The sequence below is a fragment of the Rhipicephalus microplus genome, chromosome 8 (genome assembly GCF_043290135.1).
Source record: "Rhipicephalus microplus isolate Deutch F79 chromosome 8, USDA_Rmic, whole genome shotgun sequence".
NCBI classification, from domain to species: Eukaryota; Metazoa; Arthropoda; class Arachnida; order Ixodida; family Ixodidae; genus Rhipicephalus; species Rhipicephalus microplus.
The window spans coordinates 20842714-20863190 of NC_134707.1; the positions used below are offsets into that span (position 1 = coordinate 20842714).

Here is a 20477-nt window from a genome sequence, read left to right on the forward strand (position 1 = left end):
CTCTTTTCAACATCGATCATGAAACAAAACGCATGCCCGAACGCAATTGTATTATACCGTCATAGTCTACCACTATTTTTATTCAGCAGCTGTTTCTATTTCCGTAGTTTACGTGGAGAAGTCAGGTGGGCATGACTGCTTCCGAGGAAAGTTTTTTCGCTGGTATAATGTTTTTCTTGCGCTAGCATTTTAAGCATTTGAAAGCGTTAGGAAGCAAACTACAAAGAATGAAGGGGCTGGCTCTGCTGAACATACTTGTGATTTTGATTGTGATAGTGAAAGTCAATGATGGTAAGTGTCCATCGCTATTGCCAAGCGTAGCATAACGTATGTTTGATAGCCAACAGCACTGTTTTTTTACTGCTGAGTGCACCAAATAGGATGACATCAGAGGCGTGATTACGTTTAATAACAAACTTCCACAAGTGCATAGAAAGTACTTAGCTAAATAACACAAGTATTGCAGGTCCTTTGAGTACTATGAAACACTCACTATGAAACACTAGCTCTCAAGCATTATAGAATGCAAAATTTTAGCACTCTATATTTTGGCGTTCTTTAGGCATTTGAATTACTGCCATCAATACTTCGTTAATTATATGTTTGTTTATTAGCGCTGTGCACAAAAGGAATTCTATAAAAAGTACATATAAACGCCCTTTGACGCATAATGTTTTGACGCTGGCACTCAGACAACTACAAAGGACTTTAGTGAAATGACACGTGTCGATCGAAAGAGTCTCTAGTTTTCAGGTTACTATAGAACGTAACTATCAAATGAAACAAAATTCAAAATCAGTTCTTTGCGCCTAGGGTACAGGTATGACTTGAGGGCCGCTGACATAGCTTTGAACAGATTGATCATTTTATTTTAATCATAGCCATCCCGACTCTGCCAGAAAGCTCACACGACATATATTTGGCGTTGGTCTTGCGCGTATTTATAATCATATGGCCGGCTCATAACTTTCCGCACTTCAAACCTAATACACGTTGGAAATGATATTCAAACTTCATATGATTTTACGCAACCAGTGCAATTTTTGTACATCTAATTAGATGCAATATTTCAAGTCGTCTATTTCTGTGCCGATTTGCGAAGCGGAATGGTGGGCAACAAATGATTCGATGACTACATGGCCAAGGAGGCGCAGTAGCACAGTGCTTCCAGCACAGTGCTACTCCCAGGAGCACAGTGCTCAAAAAAGAGGTGCTGGTATAGTCGACACTTCCAGCATGCTGATCAAACATAGAGTACGACCTGCGAATGTTGTTACTTTGCATTCGTCCTGTGTATGCCGTGTTTTTTTTGAGGACCTTTCTATGTGTTCGAGCAGCGTTGTGCGAGTCTCAAGCAGTGACAGTTGATAGTTCGCGACAGTCATGTGCGTGTCCATTCCATGCGTTCTTTGCGCTTGAGCGACAATCTGCTCGTATTGAGTTTCTTCCCATTCATCGTGTAACATTATATTTGTAGCTATTGCTTTGAGTGCTTTGCCGTTGTAGTGAAAGTGTTACTTCATGCTCCACGTGCATGCATTTTATGATTGTTTTAAGGCATACTTATTGGCGTTTACTGAAAATTGACGGATGTGTACTATTGGGCAGTGCAAAATGCAGCCAGAATAAAACAAAATTATGATCTACTAGTCAACCGATGTACATGCAGCAATGTGAAGCAAGCTTCGAAATAAAAAAAAATTGTGAGTTTAGCATGTCTTGGGGCTAAGTTTTCTGTTATGAACATTATTTCAGCAACCGAAAGTATGGCGGAGAGAGCAATGGAAAAACTAGGAAAGGTGGCTGTAGTTACCGGACAGAAAGGTAAAGACTGCCTTGACTGCAAAAGAGTGAATATGTACTATAATAATAGCTTCTGAAATGACTGTAAGATATTGTCTCAAAATTCTGCATGTTTTGAGAGTGGGCTGAACACCGGTTCATCTGCAAGCGACCATACAGGAATCGTTACGTCCGCAAGATCATAAATGAGATTGTTATAAGAATTGAAAGTAATGGTGGTATTGGCAGAACAACACGCTCGTTTGCTACAATTCGGTTCAGAGATTACCCACAAAATCAAAAAAGCGTAGTTTTAAGCAATTAAGGACACTACTGGCTTGATATTCCGTGAATAATTGTTCCTTGTGCGTTGAATTTGATGTGTAAGATGTCTGACAGCACAAAGGTGATCAAGCAAACACAGTGTAGGTGGCTTGGAGCTCAGTAGTAACAATTATACGGATTGCCTAGTTTTTTGCAATCAGAAAGGCATGAGTAAAAAACGAAAAGAACATTCTAATTCTAAACAGCGTAACATCACGCGTAGAACGCTGTTTGTTTGTTAAAATACACCTTTTGTATAAATAATGTAACATGACACCCCGTTTATAATACTTGATGAATGAAATAACCAGTATTTTCTTGCGTAAAAAACTATGGAGTCTAACCGACAACCAAGGCAATGAAAAAAAAAAAAGTGGCGTGGTGGGGGGTGGGCTTTATTTGTTATTTTTACGTGAGTGCACTAACGTATCATTAGCGGAATCGAACTAGAATACACGAAAGAACACCTTTACCCATGGTATGGACCGATGACACAATATTCAATAAGGGCATCTCATGCTCGAACAGCAGGTGTTTCCCCGTCACTCTTTATTGTGTATTTAGGCCCGTAGCATGTGGCCCGTAGCATGTCAGGAGAATAGAAAGTTTTGCGTATCTAGGTTTTCATTATAGCAATTTTATGTTTTAGCCCTTTTCACTGGCCCAACATCTCTGTGAGCGTGAGCCAGTGCCAATCGTAATGAGGCTGTGGGTGTAAAACATTGCTCTTATAAGAGGGTGTCATGTACCGTTTGATTCCTCCGCATGGTGACGGCTGCTCTGGATGATAAAAAGACTTAAATGCTGAGCATAAGTTGGAATACAATGTTTTGCATTGTCGAAAAGTAAAAAGCATGATTGCTTGAATTATGATTGAACCAAGATAAAAAAGCTGGTTTTGTCATATCGAATAATGTTTGGACGCTGTTTACCAGAAGAGGTCTTAGAATTTGAAATTTAGTGTTTAGGAGGAGAGACACCTTCTTATGGAGAATCAACAAAAATATATATTCCCAAATTATCAACCTGAAATCTCAATGGGACAGGCTAAATTTTTATTCTTAAAAATATATAGCTAACGAGGCACTTCCGAAGCATGTTTCCATTACTAAACTTTTCATTCATGACCATTGCTTTATACCACAGTTGTAATGTTGTCGACAAAGGACAGATTTGGTCGTTTTGTGAATAGAACGTACAAGTTTATTCAGTTGAATGGTAACTTGGTGACATGATGACACATTTTGCAGCTCATTTTTATTCACTGAAGCATCAGTTTAGAAGAGTACAGCATTTTGGAAAGACATAACAATGTAGATACATGCATAAATAGATTTGTTTTTTTTTTCACGGTTTTTCTGATTTCAACAAAAAGCGAAAAGTCTCTTCAATGCATTCCTGAAGGGTGCGCAAAAACAGAAAAATAAATCAAAAAAGAAAAAACCAAGGAAGTACACTAAAGGTAGGTGTCAGATTTTGATTTTACTATTAATTGGAAATACTGCCTCGGCGCAAAGTATTACGTTAGTAATATGTTTTAGGTTCTTAATATGCAGTAAAACTAACTTTGGTAAAACTCAGTTATTATTATGCGGCATTTGGGAAAAAGCTGAAGCTTTTGTTACTTTTTTAAACCAAGAGTTCAGCAAGTTTTCTTATTTTACGCCGATTGATGGCAAGTGTTTAGCTTGAAGAGACCGACCACTGCCAAGAACATGAAATGAGACGACTGCATGGATGGTAAAATTGCCTCTAACAGTGAATCAAACCAACCCTGTTTTTCCCGTGAAAAGTGGAGTTAAAATAATATTCTTCGATATAAAATCGCTAAAAAACCTGTGGCGCCATTTGTTGCCAGAAATTTCAATTATTTGGTGAGCCCTGTCATGTGACGGTAAACTAGTTTACGCATTCAACAATTTTTCTGTTGGTGTAGAAATTTTGCTTGCTTCTTTATTGTAAAAAGTATTACTTCACAAAATATACATATAAGCTTCAATTAGAAGTACGTATGAAAGTTGCGCTGCCTTCACATGACGTAATCATTCCGTGCTCGTCAGTTTGCCTTGAGCAACACACGTGCGCGCTCATGAAAGCTTGCATGCAGTTTCCGGGTTGCTAACAATTTTGAGCGACGTGGTTTTTCTACTTAGTTTTTTGTCACAGAAATGGCGTATACTGCGGGCGCGGCCGCTCATAGGCGCAGGGCCGTTTTCGGTGACCTGGCTTGGCTCGTGTATCGAGAGAGTAACGACACCGGGACAAGCCATCCACGACACAGGCGTGACAACCTTAGGCGCATGCGCACGCAACGTGGTAAAAATACAGGGAATATGTATGAAGCAACATTGTCTCATTAAAACGACTTTTTATTTTCAAAAACAGTTGGAAAGCTCAGAATAAATGTGTTTAAGCATAGTTACAGGAACTCCTGTGAAAGCAGAACAACGACAGCGTACACAGGTCGTGAGGAGAGCTGCTGGCATTGCTGTCAATTCTCAGCGTTGCTAGACAAAAGGGCACATCTGTGTTCAGAGCCTTTGAGAAAGAAAAATACTGCTTATAAAATGAGTTTAGTGCTTTTGGGACGAACTATGGCAGCTGTGAACACTACGCAGGCTAAACTTCTTGTCGCACCAGAAAAATAATTGGGTCGAAAAAAATCAGATCTCGCTCCCTTTAAAGGAACATTAACGGAAATTATATTGAGATGGGTGCAGGAAAAAATTAGGAAAAAAGATATAACAAAAAATAAAGGGTGTTTGCGCTGTAATTTTATCCTTTAGAATATGTACCAGCTTGACCCAAACGCAGTTTTCTTCTAGTGATCAGTTCCAATTTAGTGGCATATAGAGAAATGATGGTTCAGCCATCTTGTCCCTTTCCTCCTGTGTCAAAAGCCCACAAGAGCCAAAGCGTTTTCACTAGCTCATAGCACGAGAGCAACGGGATGCTTTTCTTTCTTTTTTTCTGGCATGCTCGCCACAAGCCGCGTGGTGCTAAAACGCCACAATGAAACAGAAGACTTTCACAAAGACGCAGAGACGTCGCCTATTAGTCTGGCTACAAATATTCCAATAATGACAGATGAAGCGCGTACGTATTGCCGAAGCCCTACACGTGCACCCTCTTCGTACCGACAAGACACGTGACGACCACATGGCAGACGCCTTGAGCGGGTGGAGGCACTGGCCCGCCACTACTTGAACAAAGAATGTTTCGATGGATACCTCCAGCCCTCTCTGTTGGAAGGAGTAGACGGCCACAGTCGTGCACCAAACGTCGTGGTCAATGACCTATTATAAGGAGCTCAAAACATTTTACATGCTGTGAAAGTAACCATAGCGCTAGGCGCCGCAGAACTGGACTCGAGCGTGATCATCACCGACTCGAGAGGGACGTGCACAATTATTGAACAGGAGTGCATTCCTTACCTTGCGTGCCACATCTTTTGAAACAGTAATTGTCTAAGGGTCCCCGCCTCCCGGGTAGTCCCGCTCATACCGATCTCGAAGGCAACAAAATGGCTGACGCCGTCGCTCTGAAAGTGAGTTCGCGGGCAACGGGCTACCCACATGCTTACTCTCCGGGCAACGCCTTTCGGCGCTTCCGAGATCAGTGCCGAACGAAATCTGGTCTTCACGATTCCAGAAATTACTGAAATAGAGCAGTTTGACCCCGCCATTTATGTTAAGCTCGGCAAGGTCCTTACGAAAGCGGAATAACGCACACCCCTCCACCTTCACACCAAAGCCCTGTTGTGCCCGGCAGTCCTGACCCATTTGAATCCTGCCTTTATACAGGTAAGTGCAAACACTGGGCGGGGACGTCTTCGGACGTTCTCCACATAGCGCGGACTTGTGCAATCAGCCCTGAACCTTTTATTCGAACCAAACACCACCAGGGAGGACTGGGAGGCTGCCCTGCTCGGTTGTTCCGACTTGGCAAGCCAGAAGGCCCTGTCGCCGTGTGCAGAGAGTAAAACCTAAGGCCGCGTGAAAAGGACTTCGAATAGATCATAGGTCCCACATATCTTAAAACAAGTTCGACTGACGCCAGTGAACCTTATGTTGAAAAGTGCTTTAAAATAGCAGCATTAGGTGGTATTTAGGACACTTTTACTGACGCTTCCCACCATTGTGCCGCAGCTGTTGAAGAAAGGACAGGGGAGACATCTGTGTATGAGACGTCAATGAATGGTGTGGCAGGCACCGTTCATTCAGGTTGGTAATTTGAGCGTTTCATGCTTTTGGTGGTATACTTCAAGATTTCAAGCACAATGTGCAGGTCATGAAAACCAATCCACCATTTATTGCAAAAAAGAAGAAACTACATGTAAGCAGTTTTTATGGTGCAGGTCTAAAAGGCACATTTCCTGCGTTAGCGGCGTCACCATCGCCGCTAACGTTGGTGGCGTAACAGGTAACCGTTGGCGTAACCCGTTGGTGGCGTGACAGGTAGACATGAAAAAAAAATCCTTAGGATTGAAGTGAGATTTGAACCCGGACCCTTTCGTGGCACTCGAGTGTTTTACCAGATATGCACGATATGTTTTTTTCTTTTGTAAGTGGATTAGAAAAAATATCCTATACAGGCATCATATCAGGCAAGGAATCACAGAAAGCCACAAAAAAGGACAGGAACAGTCACAGCTAAAGCTTGAATGGCGGCCTTTCAGAGCCTTTTTGAAACACTCATTGGGTAACTACTCCAAGCACACTTGCTTGATACCCACTAGGTAATTATTAACTAATTTATTTGGGCAGTAGGCTGGCATTCGCTATGCTATTTTTCGTCAGTCTTCTGAGAAGCGTGGTATGAACTAAACATTTGCAAGGAATTTTGTGCCAAGTGTTCATGCAGTGGCTTACGACGATGTGGAATTCCTGATAGTGGGTATGCACCACAGTTAATGGGGGAACAAGAACAAGCTTTTGTGATGGGTTGGAGCATTGGATGGCCCACTCGTTGTGCTATAAGCATTGTGCGATGACTGGTTGTTCTTTCGCTGTTTTGAAACGCTTTATAAGTCGTATTAACGCGATTGCTTTCCCGACGTCAAGCATCTCTAAAGCAAGTTTGACAACAACTTACAAGCACCGGCGAAACTTAGCGGTCGAATACTGGGCTGGTACCCAGAGGACCCACGTTCAAGCCCCACTGTGTGATTGGTGCAAAGTTTGCTTTTCTCATTTCACGTTATCTGATTACGGACACCAGCAGGGGCGGCGGCGGTGGACAACTGCGCGTGACCCAAGTTGTGATCTCATAAATATAGCATGGCGTATAAGTAAGACAACAACTGTAATCCTCACACAGTGCTAATTTCAGCAAGTAGTGTGTAGTTCAATGATTCTCACCCACTTAAAGGGGTTCAGTCGTAAGTCTTCATTGTCATCAGCCAGATGCAGGATCAACATAGCGCACATACTACCTTGCAAATATGCAGCTGGTACCTCGCTTATGCGCAGAAAGACGAATAATGGCGTAGTTCGGGCTATCCTACTGTAGAAAAATTATTATTTATGGCGTAGTCGATGTCTGGCAGATAGCTAAAACTTAAAATAAGGTTGGCCTTTATCTAACGCGATATTGCGCTCAGAACTAGCGTTATGCACCATCGTATTCGATGGTGGATTTTTTTATCTGCTTAAAAAACCGTTGGAAAAATGCTGTTCGAGGCTTCAAACATCAAGATAGGTGTGAAACAGAGCAAGTAAGCCTATTCCGTAGTGTTTTCGGCAATTTTAATGTAGACATTTCGCGTTAACAAGAAAATAGTTCTGTAAAATGAATTTCGCGTTTTAGAGAATGATAAACTTGTCGTTCTAGATGAATTTCATTGTGATAGTTTCCGAAGTTTTGACTCAACATGGTTCTTTATGGTACAGCAAAAGTAAAAAAAAAACGAATGTTTTTACATCGTGCCTTGATCGAAATATGCCCGATAAACTTCATGGCTCTTTAGGGTACAGCAAAAGCAGCAAACGAACGTTTTCACATCGTGACTTCATTGAAATATGCCCGATAAACTTTGAACCTGAATTTCTAAAAAAAAATATTCGCTGAAGTCACTAAAATACTTAAAGTAAGTGACCCTATCAAAATAGCTCTCCAGCGTTATAGCTCTCGTAACACGTTAGACGGTAACGACCAGTCATATTTATTATACTAGGCTAATTACCTTAAACAGTCTAGTTAAGGAATTGTAGTATAGTGAAGGAATCTTCAAGTGGTTAGCGTCTTTTTATTTTCATGAGGGCAAAGCACAAGAATTTTGTGTTCATAAAATAAAATTAATGGTACATAAAAACCGACTGCTCGAACCTAATCTGGAGTCCCCACTTCTCCAGCATGCCTGATGGTAAGATGGTGGCGTGGTCATTTTGACAGCTGATAATTGGAAAACCCTTGTTTCTATACATTTACTATTAGTTTTGAAGTTTGAAATTATTTGGAAAAGTCGCTGAAATGAATATACTGGCAAAGAAACTAAAAGCTATCTGTTTTGCGCATTACATATTCTGCGTGGTTTCAATTTAGCATCTTAGACTTGAAGTGGACCTCACACACATTGTTAGGCCTCTAACACATACCACTGCCCGCGGTAAGAGTATGCGTGTGTTTTCGCTTGTGGGGCACTGCTCCCGGTTTTACTCAAGAGCGCTTGTCATTACAAGTCTTTCATAAGAGGTTACCAATAATGAAATGCACAAGGTAGAAAGTCGTAAAAATCTAAGCTGAACACCTCGTTAGTAATGAAGAGGTGAAAGAAACTAACGTTTAGTACATGAATAAAAATATTTCTGTTCATCAGCGCCATGACTAGATATCATTTAACATATTTGAAACGCTCTAATTCTAGAGACGTTATTTCAATTGAGGCTTTCACCTCACGTACGATCTACTCTGTATTATGCATTGTGGTTCCTTAATTAGAACTAACAGACAAAAAATCTAAGAAAAGTATCAAGGATGTTATTTCTAGCAATTGTAATGTAAGACGTGAAGGAAGTAAGCTGGAAGAAGAGATAACCTGCCGCTAGCAGAGACGCAAAATGCGTCTCGCATGTTCGCAACTTGCCGCTAGCAAGTTATCAATTAGTCCACTACACTTTCTCCCCATTTTACATTACAATCATTGCAAATGATGTGCTCTATACTTTTCTTTGCTTTCTTGCCTGTTAATTCTAATCAATAATGTTCTGAACAAAGCAAAGTTAGGCCATGAAATGTCGCTTTTTTTCAATCTTGCTTGTTGAATGAGAACAGAATGAGATGGTAATAGATAAATAACTATAGCACCTTGCATACAATTAAGAGAAGATTCCTCAACTTCCTCAGCAATCACAATCCCGCAGGCTGTTTCTTAAATAGGCATCTTTTGAATCAATGCTGCGTATCACAGATTGAAATAACGCTTGAAATTATCATGCCCAAATTCCCTGTTGAGTTGTGAAATACAAATATACTCGTAGAAACCTACATTAGGTAATTGTTGTAACCTGGACGATCTCTTACTACCAATATTCAACGCTTGTGAACAAGGCTATGTTTGCGCGAACAGAATCACACTGCCATATTCTGCGTTGGTTGACAAAGGCGATTCCTTAAAGCCTGCTATGGTAGACTATCGCAACATGCTCGGTGTACTGAAAAATATGCATGAAATAGTGAGAGTACACTCAAATATCCTTAGCTATTTTTAGTGTCCCACCAACAATGATTCTTTACTTGTTGATAGTTGATTTTGGCCAACAGGTATTTTGCACTTACATTTTTTTTTGTTGCAGAGGCTTCACGAATGCAGCAAGCATGAGAATCGGCTGAGTTTGCCAGCGTGCATGAAGACCACCAAGAGGTAAAAAAAGATGGCAGTGCAGGACGGCAGAAAACCTTGACAGGCACGCGAAAAAAAAAAATAAAAAAATAAAACGGGATATCAGTTCAACACGCTCACGGAGTTCATTTTTGATGTGTCATTTACAGGTGATTATTGACACCTCTTCGTGAAGGATTAAGATGTGATCTGATATGGTAGTAATTTAGTATAGTCAACTTAGTAAACGCACTTTGAAAGGAAAATTTAAATGTTTATTCTATAAAACAATAAAGAAATTAAGAAAAGGTACGCTAATTGTTACAACCTAACGCTCTAAAACCAATATAAAAATATTATATAATGGTCCTTAGCAGGTCTTGCTCTTTTTAAGGTCGATCTTTTGACCGTGAAAACAGACGATTGAACGTCGAGCAAGCTTGTGAATCCCCATGTCCCCCCTTTTTCTTCATTCATGCCCGGCAGATTTTGGATGACGATGCACTGCTTAGGTTCTGTTCTGGCATGTAGGGCTACCGCGAAGGCAAGGACTCTCGTAGTGTGATTTTTGTGGGCACCTTTGCACGATACGGTGCCTGCAGCCATTTCATCTCTTAAATATTCCGTCCAGAAAGCACATTTTTCTCGCAATGCTAAGTCTACATTTAGGCAATAAATATTACGCATGTAAACCTAGGTCATGGACATCATGCCTCGTTAACGTCCACTGTGGCTCTAATGATGACCCCCCCCCCCCCCCAATACACTACAGCCTTGGGAACATTACATTTGTATTCCTATGAATGAGTAAGCTATATTCCGTTGATTCACAGCGTACACAATCGTGTACGCGCACTATGAAGGCGTGTCACACGCTGCGTGCTCTTTTAAATAGCCTTAAATTTAGTGTAAACATATCTGGAGGCTTCCTGAGAGGACAATTCCTGATCATTGAATTTCATTGTGCTGCGCGATCCAGCAAAGTCATCGGAGGATCATTTTGCCAGACGCACTACAATGTTCTACAATCGTTCGGCGTGCGGTGTTTCAGGAACATGAGATGTATTTTTTTCTTTGTCAGGAACGATGAAACAAGATAAAACAATCTCTGCATGCATTTCGGGCCCACTAGTTGATTTCTTTGTGCAAGTACTGAAGCTGACTGGTGGAAGAAACATTATAGAAGTATATACGCCCTCATTCACTATAAATACTGGAACTCTAACAAAACAACACTTTTTGTTCTTACTTGGAATGAAATGCTGAGTGTCTTGGAGTTCTGCTATGCAAGTTGGACGTGTTTATCACAGCACATAGAGAGGAATACGCTAATGAAACCTACGCGTGTTATTCATATGGTGACACCATAGAGCACACGACCCTTTGATAGTAATACAGACAACCGTGCTCTAACGGGATGAATGATGATATGCCAGACGATAAGTTATTGAGTGTAGTCACTAGCACACGCCACAGTAGTGGACCTTACTTGTAAGGGAATGTTGTTCATGTTGTCCACACAAACACTGTACCCAACGTCAATCCATGTAGTAACACTTTCCTTAAAGGCAAAAATACCAACATAAACAATTATCGGCTGCTGCGCATGAAAGCGATTCTCAGAAGGTGTTGGATTTGCCAATTTTACAAATGAAACCATTAGTCCACGAAAAAATGACCAAGCGGCCAGTGCTCTGGTACTAGCTGAAGAATGCTCGTGTAGTATTATTTTCCTAATACAGATTGTAATAGAGTATCAAACCATAGTAGCAGATAGTATGTTTGAAGTGTTGAGCTAAAGTGCGTGGAGTTGACAGATTGTTTGGATGATGCTGCGAATATTTTTCAGGGCATGAAGGCCGTAAACAGTCGCGTATTTGCATCTGTGCACTTGGTTAAAAAATATTTATTTCCTCAGTCAGCTTAAGAACCACAAGGTGGTCTCCGCAAATAGAAACTCCAAGGATTGTTCTTGCACCCCTTTATGCCTTAATTTGCTAAACGCACATAGAAAAGTTGCGTGATGATAAGCCAAATCTCATTATTTTGGCAGTAACGCTAACCTAAGTAGTTCCATTACAACAGACTTGGCAGAAATTGCATAGGAAGTTACATAAGAACATGAGAGGTTCCCAACACGAAGACGGTTAGAAATTTTAAGTGAGCAGACATTCTATGAACTCTGGTTGTTCGTGACTACGTGCTAATACGAATTGTTGCGAAATTGGTATAAATGTATTGCACTTTATTCAAGCAGGTGCAATAGACTTTTTGAAAACATGAAAAAGTGTTAAGGTCGTGAAAGTTGAAGTTATCACAGAAGTTCTCGTGTGAAATAATCTACATTTGTCGCGAATAAATATATATGCACTTTGCAAACAAACCTTCCAAAGTGGTTTAGCTCAGCTACTTTCAGCTGACCATGGTCACGACGCTTTTAAAACAATTCGGTCTTCAGGCTGAAGGCTAGCCTTATAAGGACCTGTGTGATTGAATGAATTAGAGACTGACAGGTTTATATGCTCTCCTTATTGCGCGAAGACCGTCGTCATTTTTGTTTTACCATGCATTTACGTGAACACCATTTGTTTTCACATCTTTCCACGTAGCAGCTGGCTGCCGTTTGTGCGTTGTAGAGTACGTGTCACTATTGTCCACATTTTTCAATAATCTACCTAAGGCAAGACTGATAGTTCAGTTTCAGAGCTTTTCAAAAAAATAAAAAGGGACAGGCTTGCTTTTGAAAAAGTGTTTTTTCGTAAATGTTCCTCTAGGCTGGATTTTTTCTCGTACTGTGATTACAGCTAGCAAGAAAATGATCAAGAAAATCGTTAATACAAAAGTTTTGATATTATTTCTGGCGCTGATGACTGCTAACTACGGTGAGTGCTTCCAAGCAGGTCATTATTATTGTTTTCAGTGAAATTGTCGAGAAATTACCCCATCGTACTTGAAAAAAAAAAACGATTCCCGCATCAGCAGAGGTTCTGATGCGTCATAGTGTTCAGAAGTCTTCGCCCTTGTGACGTCAATTCAGCGAACCTGTCAAGTACTTCTGCATCAAAGTACTGAAACATAAAAACATCGTGCATATAAGACAAGCGAATGAGCTGAAGGACTACGATACTATAGGTGGTGCAAAGTTATTTTTCCTTAGAAGTTCCAAGTAGAGTCGCGCACAGTTGTCGAATACATGGCCGTCATGCACAAGGCATGATTTTGTATCCTGTATATGAGGCACAAGGCCTCATATGTATCCCACTATACGTCCTGGATTAGCGTCTTTCATCGGGAGCCATTTACATGTTACAATATACCATTCAAAAGGCGGCTGAATCACGCAAACGCTGCTTTTTAACCTATGTTATTTAGTTATGGGAGCCAAACTTGTAAGGTCACGCTAAGCTTTTTCGTACAACTTCGTGTTCACACTGTGACTTGTTTCGAAGTCCGATGCTTTCGCCCTAACAAACTCAAAATGTTCGAAGCCTGTACACGGAAAGAAGATGGGTTGACGCGGTGCGCTTCTCTACGAATGTGCCTATAGTTACGTCAACCATTATAATTTTGTCATAGAACATAACCAGTATAGTAGGATGAGAGTTATCGCTTCTGTCGCCACTTCATGTTTGTGTCATCATGTGTGCTCATGTCAAATAGTATGCGTCGTTGACGAAATACCTGTTATAATAAGCCCCGGAAAACAAGTATTAGCGCCATGATCGGCGATCCTACCTTTTTACAGTTTTTTGTGGCGTGTTTTTTATGTTACTTCACACTGCTTGCAGCATTTCGCATTCCAACGCAAGACGAGATAAGAAACACAATCGGCAATGCGGTGCTACGCCAGGCGGGTGAGTGTGATAGAAATGCTTACAATTTAAAGTGCACTAATTTTACTATAGCTAGTGAAGTTATCGACCAGTTGGCCTAATCCAAAAACATGATATACACCAAAGTTATTGTTGTTAGGTTACCTAATTTATTTTCCTGTTGAAATTTTCAAAAGCAGTCACCACATGCAAAGTAAATAACAACAAAGAGACCACAATTGAACTTGCGAAAATGTGAGTAGTAAAAGAAGCAAAGTGTTTCGAATCGAAAACATCAAAACTAACAATATCAAATGTAACAGAACTTACACATTGCGAAGTGCAATTTACGACACCAACAAGTATACTGTACAACTTTCACCCATCTGCCCGGTCGTCATTTTACGCCCTCACTCCCCCTCCACCTTCCCAACCCCAGCCACATACGTATTAAAACTTTAGATGAGTACGATATGTGGTGCTTAGTGGAAAAAAATGTTGTAGTGATGACCAAATGGCTCATAACTAACAGTTACGGAATGATCAATGATAGTGATAGTGAATAATGAAGCTTCAGGAAACCTACTAAAGGCAATATTCAGATATCACACACACACACTTCTTGAGCATTCGCAGATATCATTTGCGTTCCTCACAATGGACATGAAAGGGATTGATTGATTTATTGATTTGGGGGGGGGGGGGGGGGTTAACGTCCCAAAACCACCATACGTTTATGAGAGACGCCATAGTGGAGGGCTCCGGAAATTTGCACCCAAATCGGAGCACACGGGCCCAGGATATTTCCGCCTTAATCGGAAATGCAGCCGCACACCCGGGATTTGAGCCCACGACCTGCGTGTCAGCAGCCGAGTGCCTTAGCCACTAGACCACCGTGGCTGGGCATGGACATGAAAGGGAAAGAACTACAGATAGTATTGTAACTTTTTTGTGCTTTGGACGTACGGATGATGTCTTATAATCGCGTTGTTAAATGATTGGAGCTTTTGTGTAAAAAAGGTCATGCATTTTCTAGATTCTTTGGTCTGAACACGCTTTAGTACTTATGTTCTGAAATGCCTACATCTCCCAATGTTACCATAGCTATACCTACATAAGGTAAGCTTTTTTTATTCACTCTTGCAACCAAAGATACGTTTAGGATTCGCATCTTGGCTTGTGGCTCATATAGTCACAATGGCATCGAACAGCCCGAGTAAATGTATTTTCTTGTACTGTAACCACCAATGTCAGGCGCCGATCTCACCAGAAAATTCATGCGGAAACTTGGCAGGACATTTGGAAGGAACTCTGGCGTAAACTCCGGTGGACCGACAAGTGGATATGGAGGTAATACGCTTGACCCTAAGAATGCGCTTTCTCGAGTTACCATTTCTTGCATAAGGTATACAATATGACTATCAGCGGCTCATTTCGTAATGCGTTTTACGAGTGAAAAAACGAATAAAAAAGCAGCATAGCTGTCTTGTATTTGTGAAGCGGATAGACAAGAAACATGAAGCACCGCTTTAGTACTCGCATACGTGCACTTCATCTTTACATAGATCTCTTAGTAACGATGTGCCATTAGATAACGGTGATTACGATTCCCGCACTTTTTATCTTTTACTATGTGCAAGCAACTAGTCTAACAAACAACAGTTCTGGAATTCTGATTTTCTTAACATTAAAAAAAAAACGGTAAAAGCGCACGAGCTTATGCAGACATGCATTGGTCCCTAACATGATCGTGAAGTATAGATAGCACCTGTGTATTCTGATGATGTAATTACATCAGTCAATTCATTTATTTCTTTATTGAAATTGACTTTGTACACGGTAGCTCGCACGCGGCAGTTCAAAGTTCTATCTAAGCAAAAGCAGATGGGCATATTTCAAGTGACATGGTAGCACTCATTACGTAGACGAAAGGACCATTTTCACAGAACATTGCTTGTGATGCTATTATAGCGGGAATTCACGGCTAAGTAGGTTACAGTTCTCTTTAACCTGTTTCCATGGCCACTAAGCTACAGGGGGCGATATGCTCAGCGTGCCGACTGGAAATATTGGCAGCAACTTTGGCCCCCCAAGCTCTCGTACGGGAGGTAAGTAAACAACGAATGTTGTTGACCCTTTATATCTTAGGTGACGCATTTGTGACAGTGCGGTTGCAATAACTTTATATAAAAAATTTTATAAATGAATAGGCCTTCTCAGTTACACACAAAGGAGGCAGCTCCTGCTTTCACTCAAGCGTTTTAGACGGGTCTACCGGTACTGCGTTTGAGTGAGTTCCTCGTTTTATCATACTTGATAATTTGTTAATTTTGTTATGAAGTATTTAAACGCCCCTATAGTGTTTTATCAAGACGCCTACAAAATTGGGGTATGCTCTTGTATGTTTGGCAAGATTTGTTGTTACTAACTTTGTGTACATTTAGCCTTGCACACACTTTTGTTACACCAAGGGCTACAGCGTTCAGCATTCTAAATATAGTATTTGCCGAATTACAACACGCAACCTTTTTTTTCGGAAAAAAATTGGCCCTAAAATCACGTGCGCATTGCATTCGCATGCAAACAAAAACTGTCCTATAGCTGCCCATCAACATGACGTTTGCTTACAGAAGGACAGCACCAGAATGACAGCAACGTAAAATGACAGCACGGGATCGATATGGAATCGGTGCCGTGCTATCATTCTGCGTTGCGGAAATTCTATGCCAGTGATCGCAGTGCAGACACGATGCTGTGGTCCGATAGCAATAAGCAGCTGTCCGATAGCGACAGCGAATGCAGTGCGGCAAACAAGTGGCCTGTGGCCACCTGAAGATAAAAAAGATGTTAGCACATTATGTTCGTTCATGGGAGTTGCATGCATGCTAGAAGCGGCCGCACAGTTGACTACTTTTTTTTTTCCTGTCGAGAACGAGAGCGCGTTATAATTAGTGTCTTGCTTAAAGGGCTTCTCACGAGGTTTGAAAATTTTGAACTGACAAGCGCAATGCGTAGACGAGGCGTTCATGATGACGTCTGCCAAAATTTGCAATGCTACACGCCGCGAAAATGGGTCAAATTTCAAGATGAACGCAGCTCCTCCTCCCCTTTGCCGGCGCACGCCTAGAGAATGAGAGTATGACGTGGGCGTATGAAGGGCCCTACGTACACGGCAACGCAATGACTTTGGTCCTCTACGTAGACAACTCTGCTCTGACGTTGTCAACGGTATACCACGTGACATGGCAAAAATATTTAACAAAACATGCGCACTTCATGTATTTGTTGCTTTAAAGGATTAATAAAACTTGAAATAAATAATGAGACCCATTAAAAATTGTGCGCGTTTTTCTTTAATTTTCTCTCGGTGAAATGCTGCGAAATGCGGGGCTAATGTTCCAGCCTTTCGCATGCATTCGTGTCCCCGCGGTCAGCGCATGGAGCAGACGACCGCCGTGGAACGCTCCTACGCGTTCGCGCACTCATTGTGCTCATCTACTCTACCGCGTCTAAGCCAGCGTTTCGAAACCATCTCGCAAAAACAGGCAGATGACCACAAAATAACGCTGGTCAACAAAATAACGCTGCTAGCGTGCTCGGAGGTTGGAATTGTTTGGGCACGTCATGCGCACGTCACCTCCTGGTCGGATGCCTGAGAGGGTGGGGAAGATATTTCGCTTGCGAATGCTGCGCCAAGGAGCGGCAAGGGTCTCGAGCTCGCCTCCCCTGATCCTTGTTTCGCGCCGCTTCAAAAAACCTGTTTTCTCCGCTCGTAATGAACCGATTCGAAAAACTTTTGTGGCAAAATGTTTCTCATCGGACACCCAACAACTTCCACTGTCTAACTAAAATTCAGTATAGGGCCTGGTGAGCGGCCCTTTAAGGGAGCACAGATTTTATTATCAGATGAACAAATGACCGAAAGGACGCTTTTTTTTTAACAAAATTCCAGCTTACCGAAGCAAGATGTTGAACCAACAAGCTCAACAACTGACCATATGATCGGTGTTTTTTTTCGGAGAGGGGAAGGGGTCAGGAAAAGCATGTTCACGTTAATATTCGAAAGCGTTGGAATTGTGTAGCTACGGTAAAATAAAAAAAACTTTTTCAGCGTTCGTGGTGCCCAATCGTTCAGTTTTTTGTTATTTGCAGCAATTCGCAGCAAACAAAATTTACACCTCACACCTTTACGTATGTCTTTTTAGTGTGCGCGAGACGTATGGCGAATAAGCAAGTGAAAGGAAATATATAGCGATAGAAGTACTTTTTTTTGGAAGTGAAGATGAACACTTGAAAGGAGCATACTGCTAATAAAGGTGGATTCACACGAGAGAATGGAGGAGAAATTTTCGCTGCAGAAGGCGCATCACGTGACATGTTCATCATGGAAACTTGCCGTCCTCGCTTCATACGCTCATCTCCGCTCGCGGAATTGATGGAAATGCGTCGCCACTATTTCGATCCGTCCGTTTCACGGTCATCTGTGCTCGATCGAGAGGATTCAGCGTCAAATCTGTAAACATTGGTCGGATTGGTATAGCTAGAAAGCAGGCTGTCAGCCTAAAAGAATTGCGTATTAGTTTTGCGGCAATGGCTGAATGTGTTTTGTGTGACAGTGGAAGAGGCGTGTGGTGTTTGGTCGCATAAGCGCACTGCATAAGAATAGGTGTCGAGAGTATGCACGAAGACTCCAATAGCGCAGCTACAACTGTGTGCATGCACGTGACTCACGTGACTCCTCACGCGAGTCACGTGAATATTGACGTGATTATTCGGTGGAGCAGCAGTATTTCGCTTTCGCGTGTGAATCTAGCGTTAGGGCACAATCCGCGGGAGAGGATTCTATGCACGAACGATGAAGAATGTATAGGTCATGAAGGAGAAGTAAAATTTGCATCGACTCAGATAAACAAGCTAACACCAATATGACAATTTATGTGCTGAAGTGATCTTTCAAGTGTCACGAATTTCGCGAGTCACCGATCCACTGAATGCACCAATTTCTGGCACCACCATGATATTAGATAGTTCATTGATGGAAATTGCTTATCTAGAAAGTTATTGTTGGAACGTTTAAGTTTTGGTGCAAATGAAGGTTCTCACATATATTTACGCTAGCTCCCTCATCGTAACACGCATGCAGTCCGCGTGTGGTATGATTGAATATTTATTATCTGGGGTTTAACGCCGAAAAATCACCATGATTATGAGAGACGCCGTACTAGAGGGCTCCGGAAAATAATTAGACCCCCCGGGGGCTCTTTAACGCGCACCCTAATCTGCAAAATCTGGGCACATGGGCCTGCAGCGTTATATAAATATATATGTTTGTGCATTGTTCTTATATTTTTCAATTTTCAAAGCTCTACGCGAATTCTTGAATACTTGAGGTGAAAATCAGTCACTTGTCATTGATTTTACCCTTCACAAAATTTATGTTTTAATGTTTACTAATTTAGCAATATAAGTTCTAATCTTCATTCTTAGGAATTGTACTAATGTGAATCTTGGTGCTACCTAAAGTGGCCCTAAGACACTTTTATAAGTAACTATAGAATGGATTCTCCGAAAGTGCTTACTGCCTCACGAATTCAAAGCACCAAAAAGAATAAAGCGGCCGTGAAACACTTTTTCAAGTACCCATGGAACGGATTCGCTAAAAGAGCTTATTAACTCACGAATTCAACGCCACAAACGTTTAAAGAATATGTTCATTACGAGCGGAGTTACAATGACTTGTCACAGGCTCCCATTCCTTGTCCAGCTCTTCTCTCGTTACGACAAAAGCGCTGGAAGCTAATCAGGGAGGTATGGCATGGGCAAAAAAAAAAAAACGTCATGCGCGCCTCGTGTCCATGAGCACTTTTTCTATTTTTTCTTCAAATACGTGGCTCTTTAAGTGAGATCACGCACACACGCTTGGAAAAAGTTGTGGCCTCCCACGGCAATCCCATAAGTGACAGAGCGCGCCATGTTCAAATCAGCCAATGGCTGATAGAAGCTAAAGGAATTTAGAGCGGACGTGGACAATAAGTTGTGAATTTCAAGCCGCGTGCTACGGCTTGAAATTATTATATTATCAAATTCAATATATTATCAATATTGAACTCGCGTGTTGTCGCGAGCCTCTATACCGGTCGGCAGCGTTTTCTGACAATGCTCAAAAAGTGTTGCAGTGTCATTTAATTGGGCAGTGTAAACAGAGATGAAGAGAAATTACGGGGAATAAATCACACAAATTCAACTGAAATGGTGGGTAGTCACTCATGTCGCATTGCGATTGAATAATTATTTTGTTTAAGCTTTTTAAGCTTTTCTTGCTTATTTCCAGGCAGCCCGCTGCTGAATGCAGTAGTAGAAGGCGTGAAGAACGGATTAACTGCCTCCTTCGGCGGTACGTCAACTGGACTACCTGGAAGTTAGTACTTACTTCATTGATTTCTCGATGATAGCACGAAGATTTTACGATGAATTCGAACGCATAGTTTGTTATCGGTAATGCATAAAATATTCACAAGTCTGAGGCAATTAGTTGCGAATCAAAGTAGAAGTCTGAACAAAGACGTATTTTGTGGGCCTTGTGAAGGCAACTGCTCACCGGGTACGAGGTAGAGAAACATGTGTTTGACCACTTTATTGTGCTAACGATTCCATTCAGGCTGCTCATTCAATCCAAACGGTTCTTATATACTCCCGTATTTTTAACGTTTTCAAGTGAAAGATTGACTGGCTTAGTCGAG

The 20477-nt window shown here is 41.5% G+C and overlaps 2 protein-coding genes across 5 annotated transcripts in view; both read left to right on the forward strand.

Moving 5' to 3' along the window:
* Nucleotides 1-120: 120 nt before the first annotated feature.
* Nucleotides 121-10057, forward strand: LOC142768412 (uncharacterized). Of its 2 annotated transcripts, XM_075870382.1 has the most exons (5): nucleotides 121-291; nucleotides 1756-1824; nucleotides 3482-3568; nucleotides 6255-6329; nucleotides 9900-10057. In XM_075870382.1, exons 1-5 carry the CDS (start codon nucleotides 228-230, stop codon nucleotides 9923-9925), a joined length of 321 nt encoding a protein of 106 aa, XP_075726497.1. In that variant the 5' UTR covers nucleotides 121-227; the 3' UTR covers nucleotides 9926-10057. The 2 variants fall into 2 exon arrangements, with proteins under 2 accessions (XP_075726497.1, XP_075726498.1); XM_075870383.1 differs by lacking the exon at nucleotides 3482-3568.
* A 2561-nt stretch (nucleotides 10058-12618) lies between these two features.
* Nucleotides 12619-20477, forward strand: part of LOC142768414 (uncharacterized) — a 28407-nt gene continuing 20548 nt past the window's right edge. For 2 of the 3 annotated variants that reach the window (XM_075870384.1, XM_075870386.1), the window contains exons 1-5: nucleotides 12619-12807; nucleotides 13714-13779; nucleotides 14992-15087; nucleotides 15768-15845; nucleotides 20069-20155. In XM_075870384.1, coding sequence (XP_075726499.1) covers nucleotides 12741-12807; nucleotides 13714-13779; nucleotides 14992-15087; nucleotides 15768-15845; nucleotides 20069-20155 — 394 coding nt within the window. In that variant the 5' untranslated portion in view covers nucleotides 12619-12740. The remainder of the gene's footprint in view (nucleotides 12808-13713; nucleotides 13780-14991; nucleotides 15088-15767; nucleotides 15846-20068; nucleotides 20156-20477) is intronic. The other variant, XM_075870385.1, reaches the window with a different exon arrangement.

Coding starts and splice junctions, on each gene's coding strand:
- LOC142768412 (XM_075870382.1), top strand. CDS start 228: ATGAAGGGGCTGGCTCTGCTGAACATACTTGTGATTTTGATTGTGATA. Junction 1,825..3,481: donor TGTAGTTACCGGACAGAAAG/GTAAAGACTGCC, acceptor TTCAACAAAAAG/CGAAAAGTCTCTTCAATGCA. Junction 3,569..6,254: donor ACCAAGGAAGTACACTAAAG/GTAGGTGTCAGA, acceptor ATTGTGCCGCAG/CTGTTGAAGAAAGGACAGGG.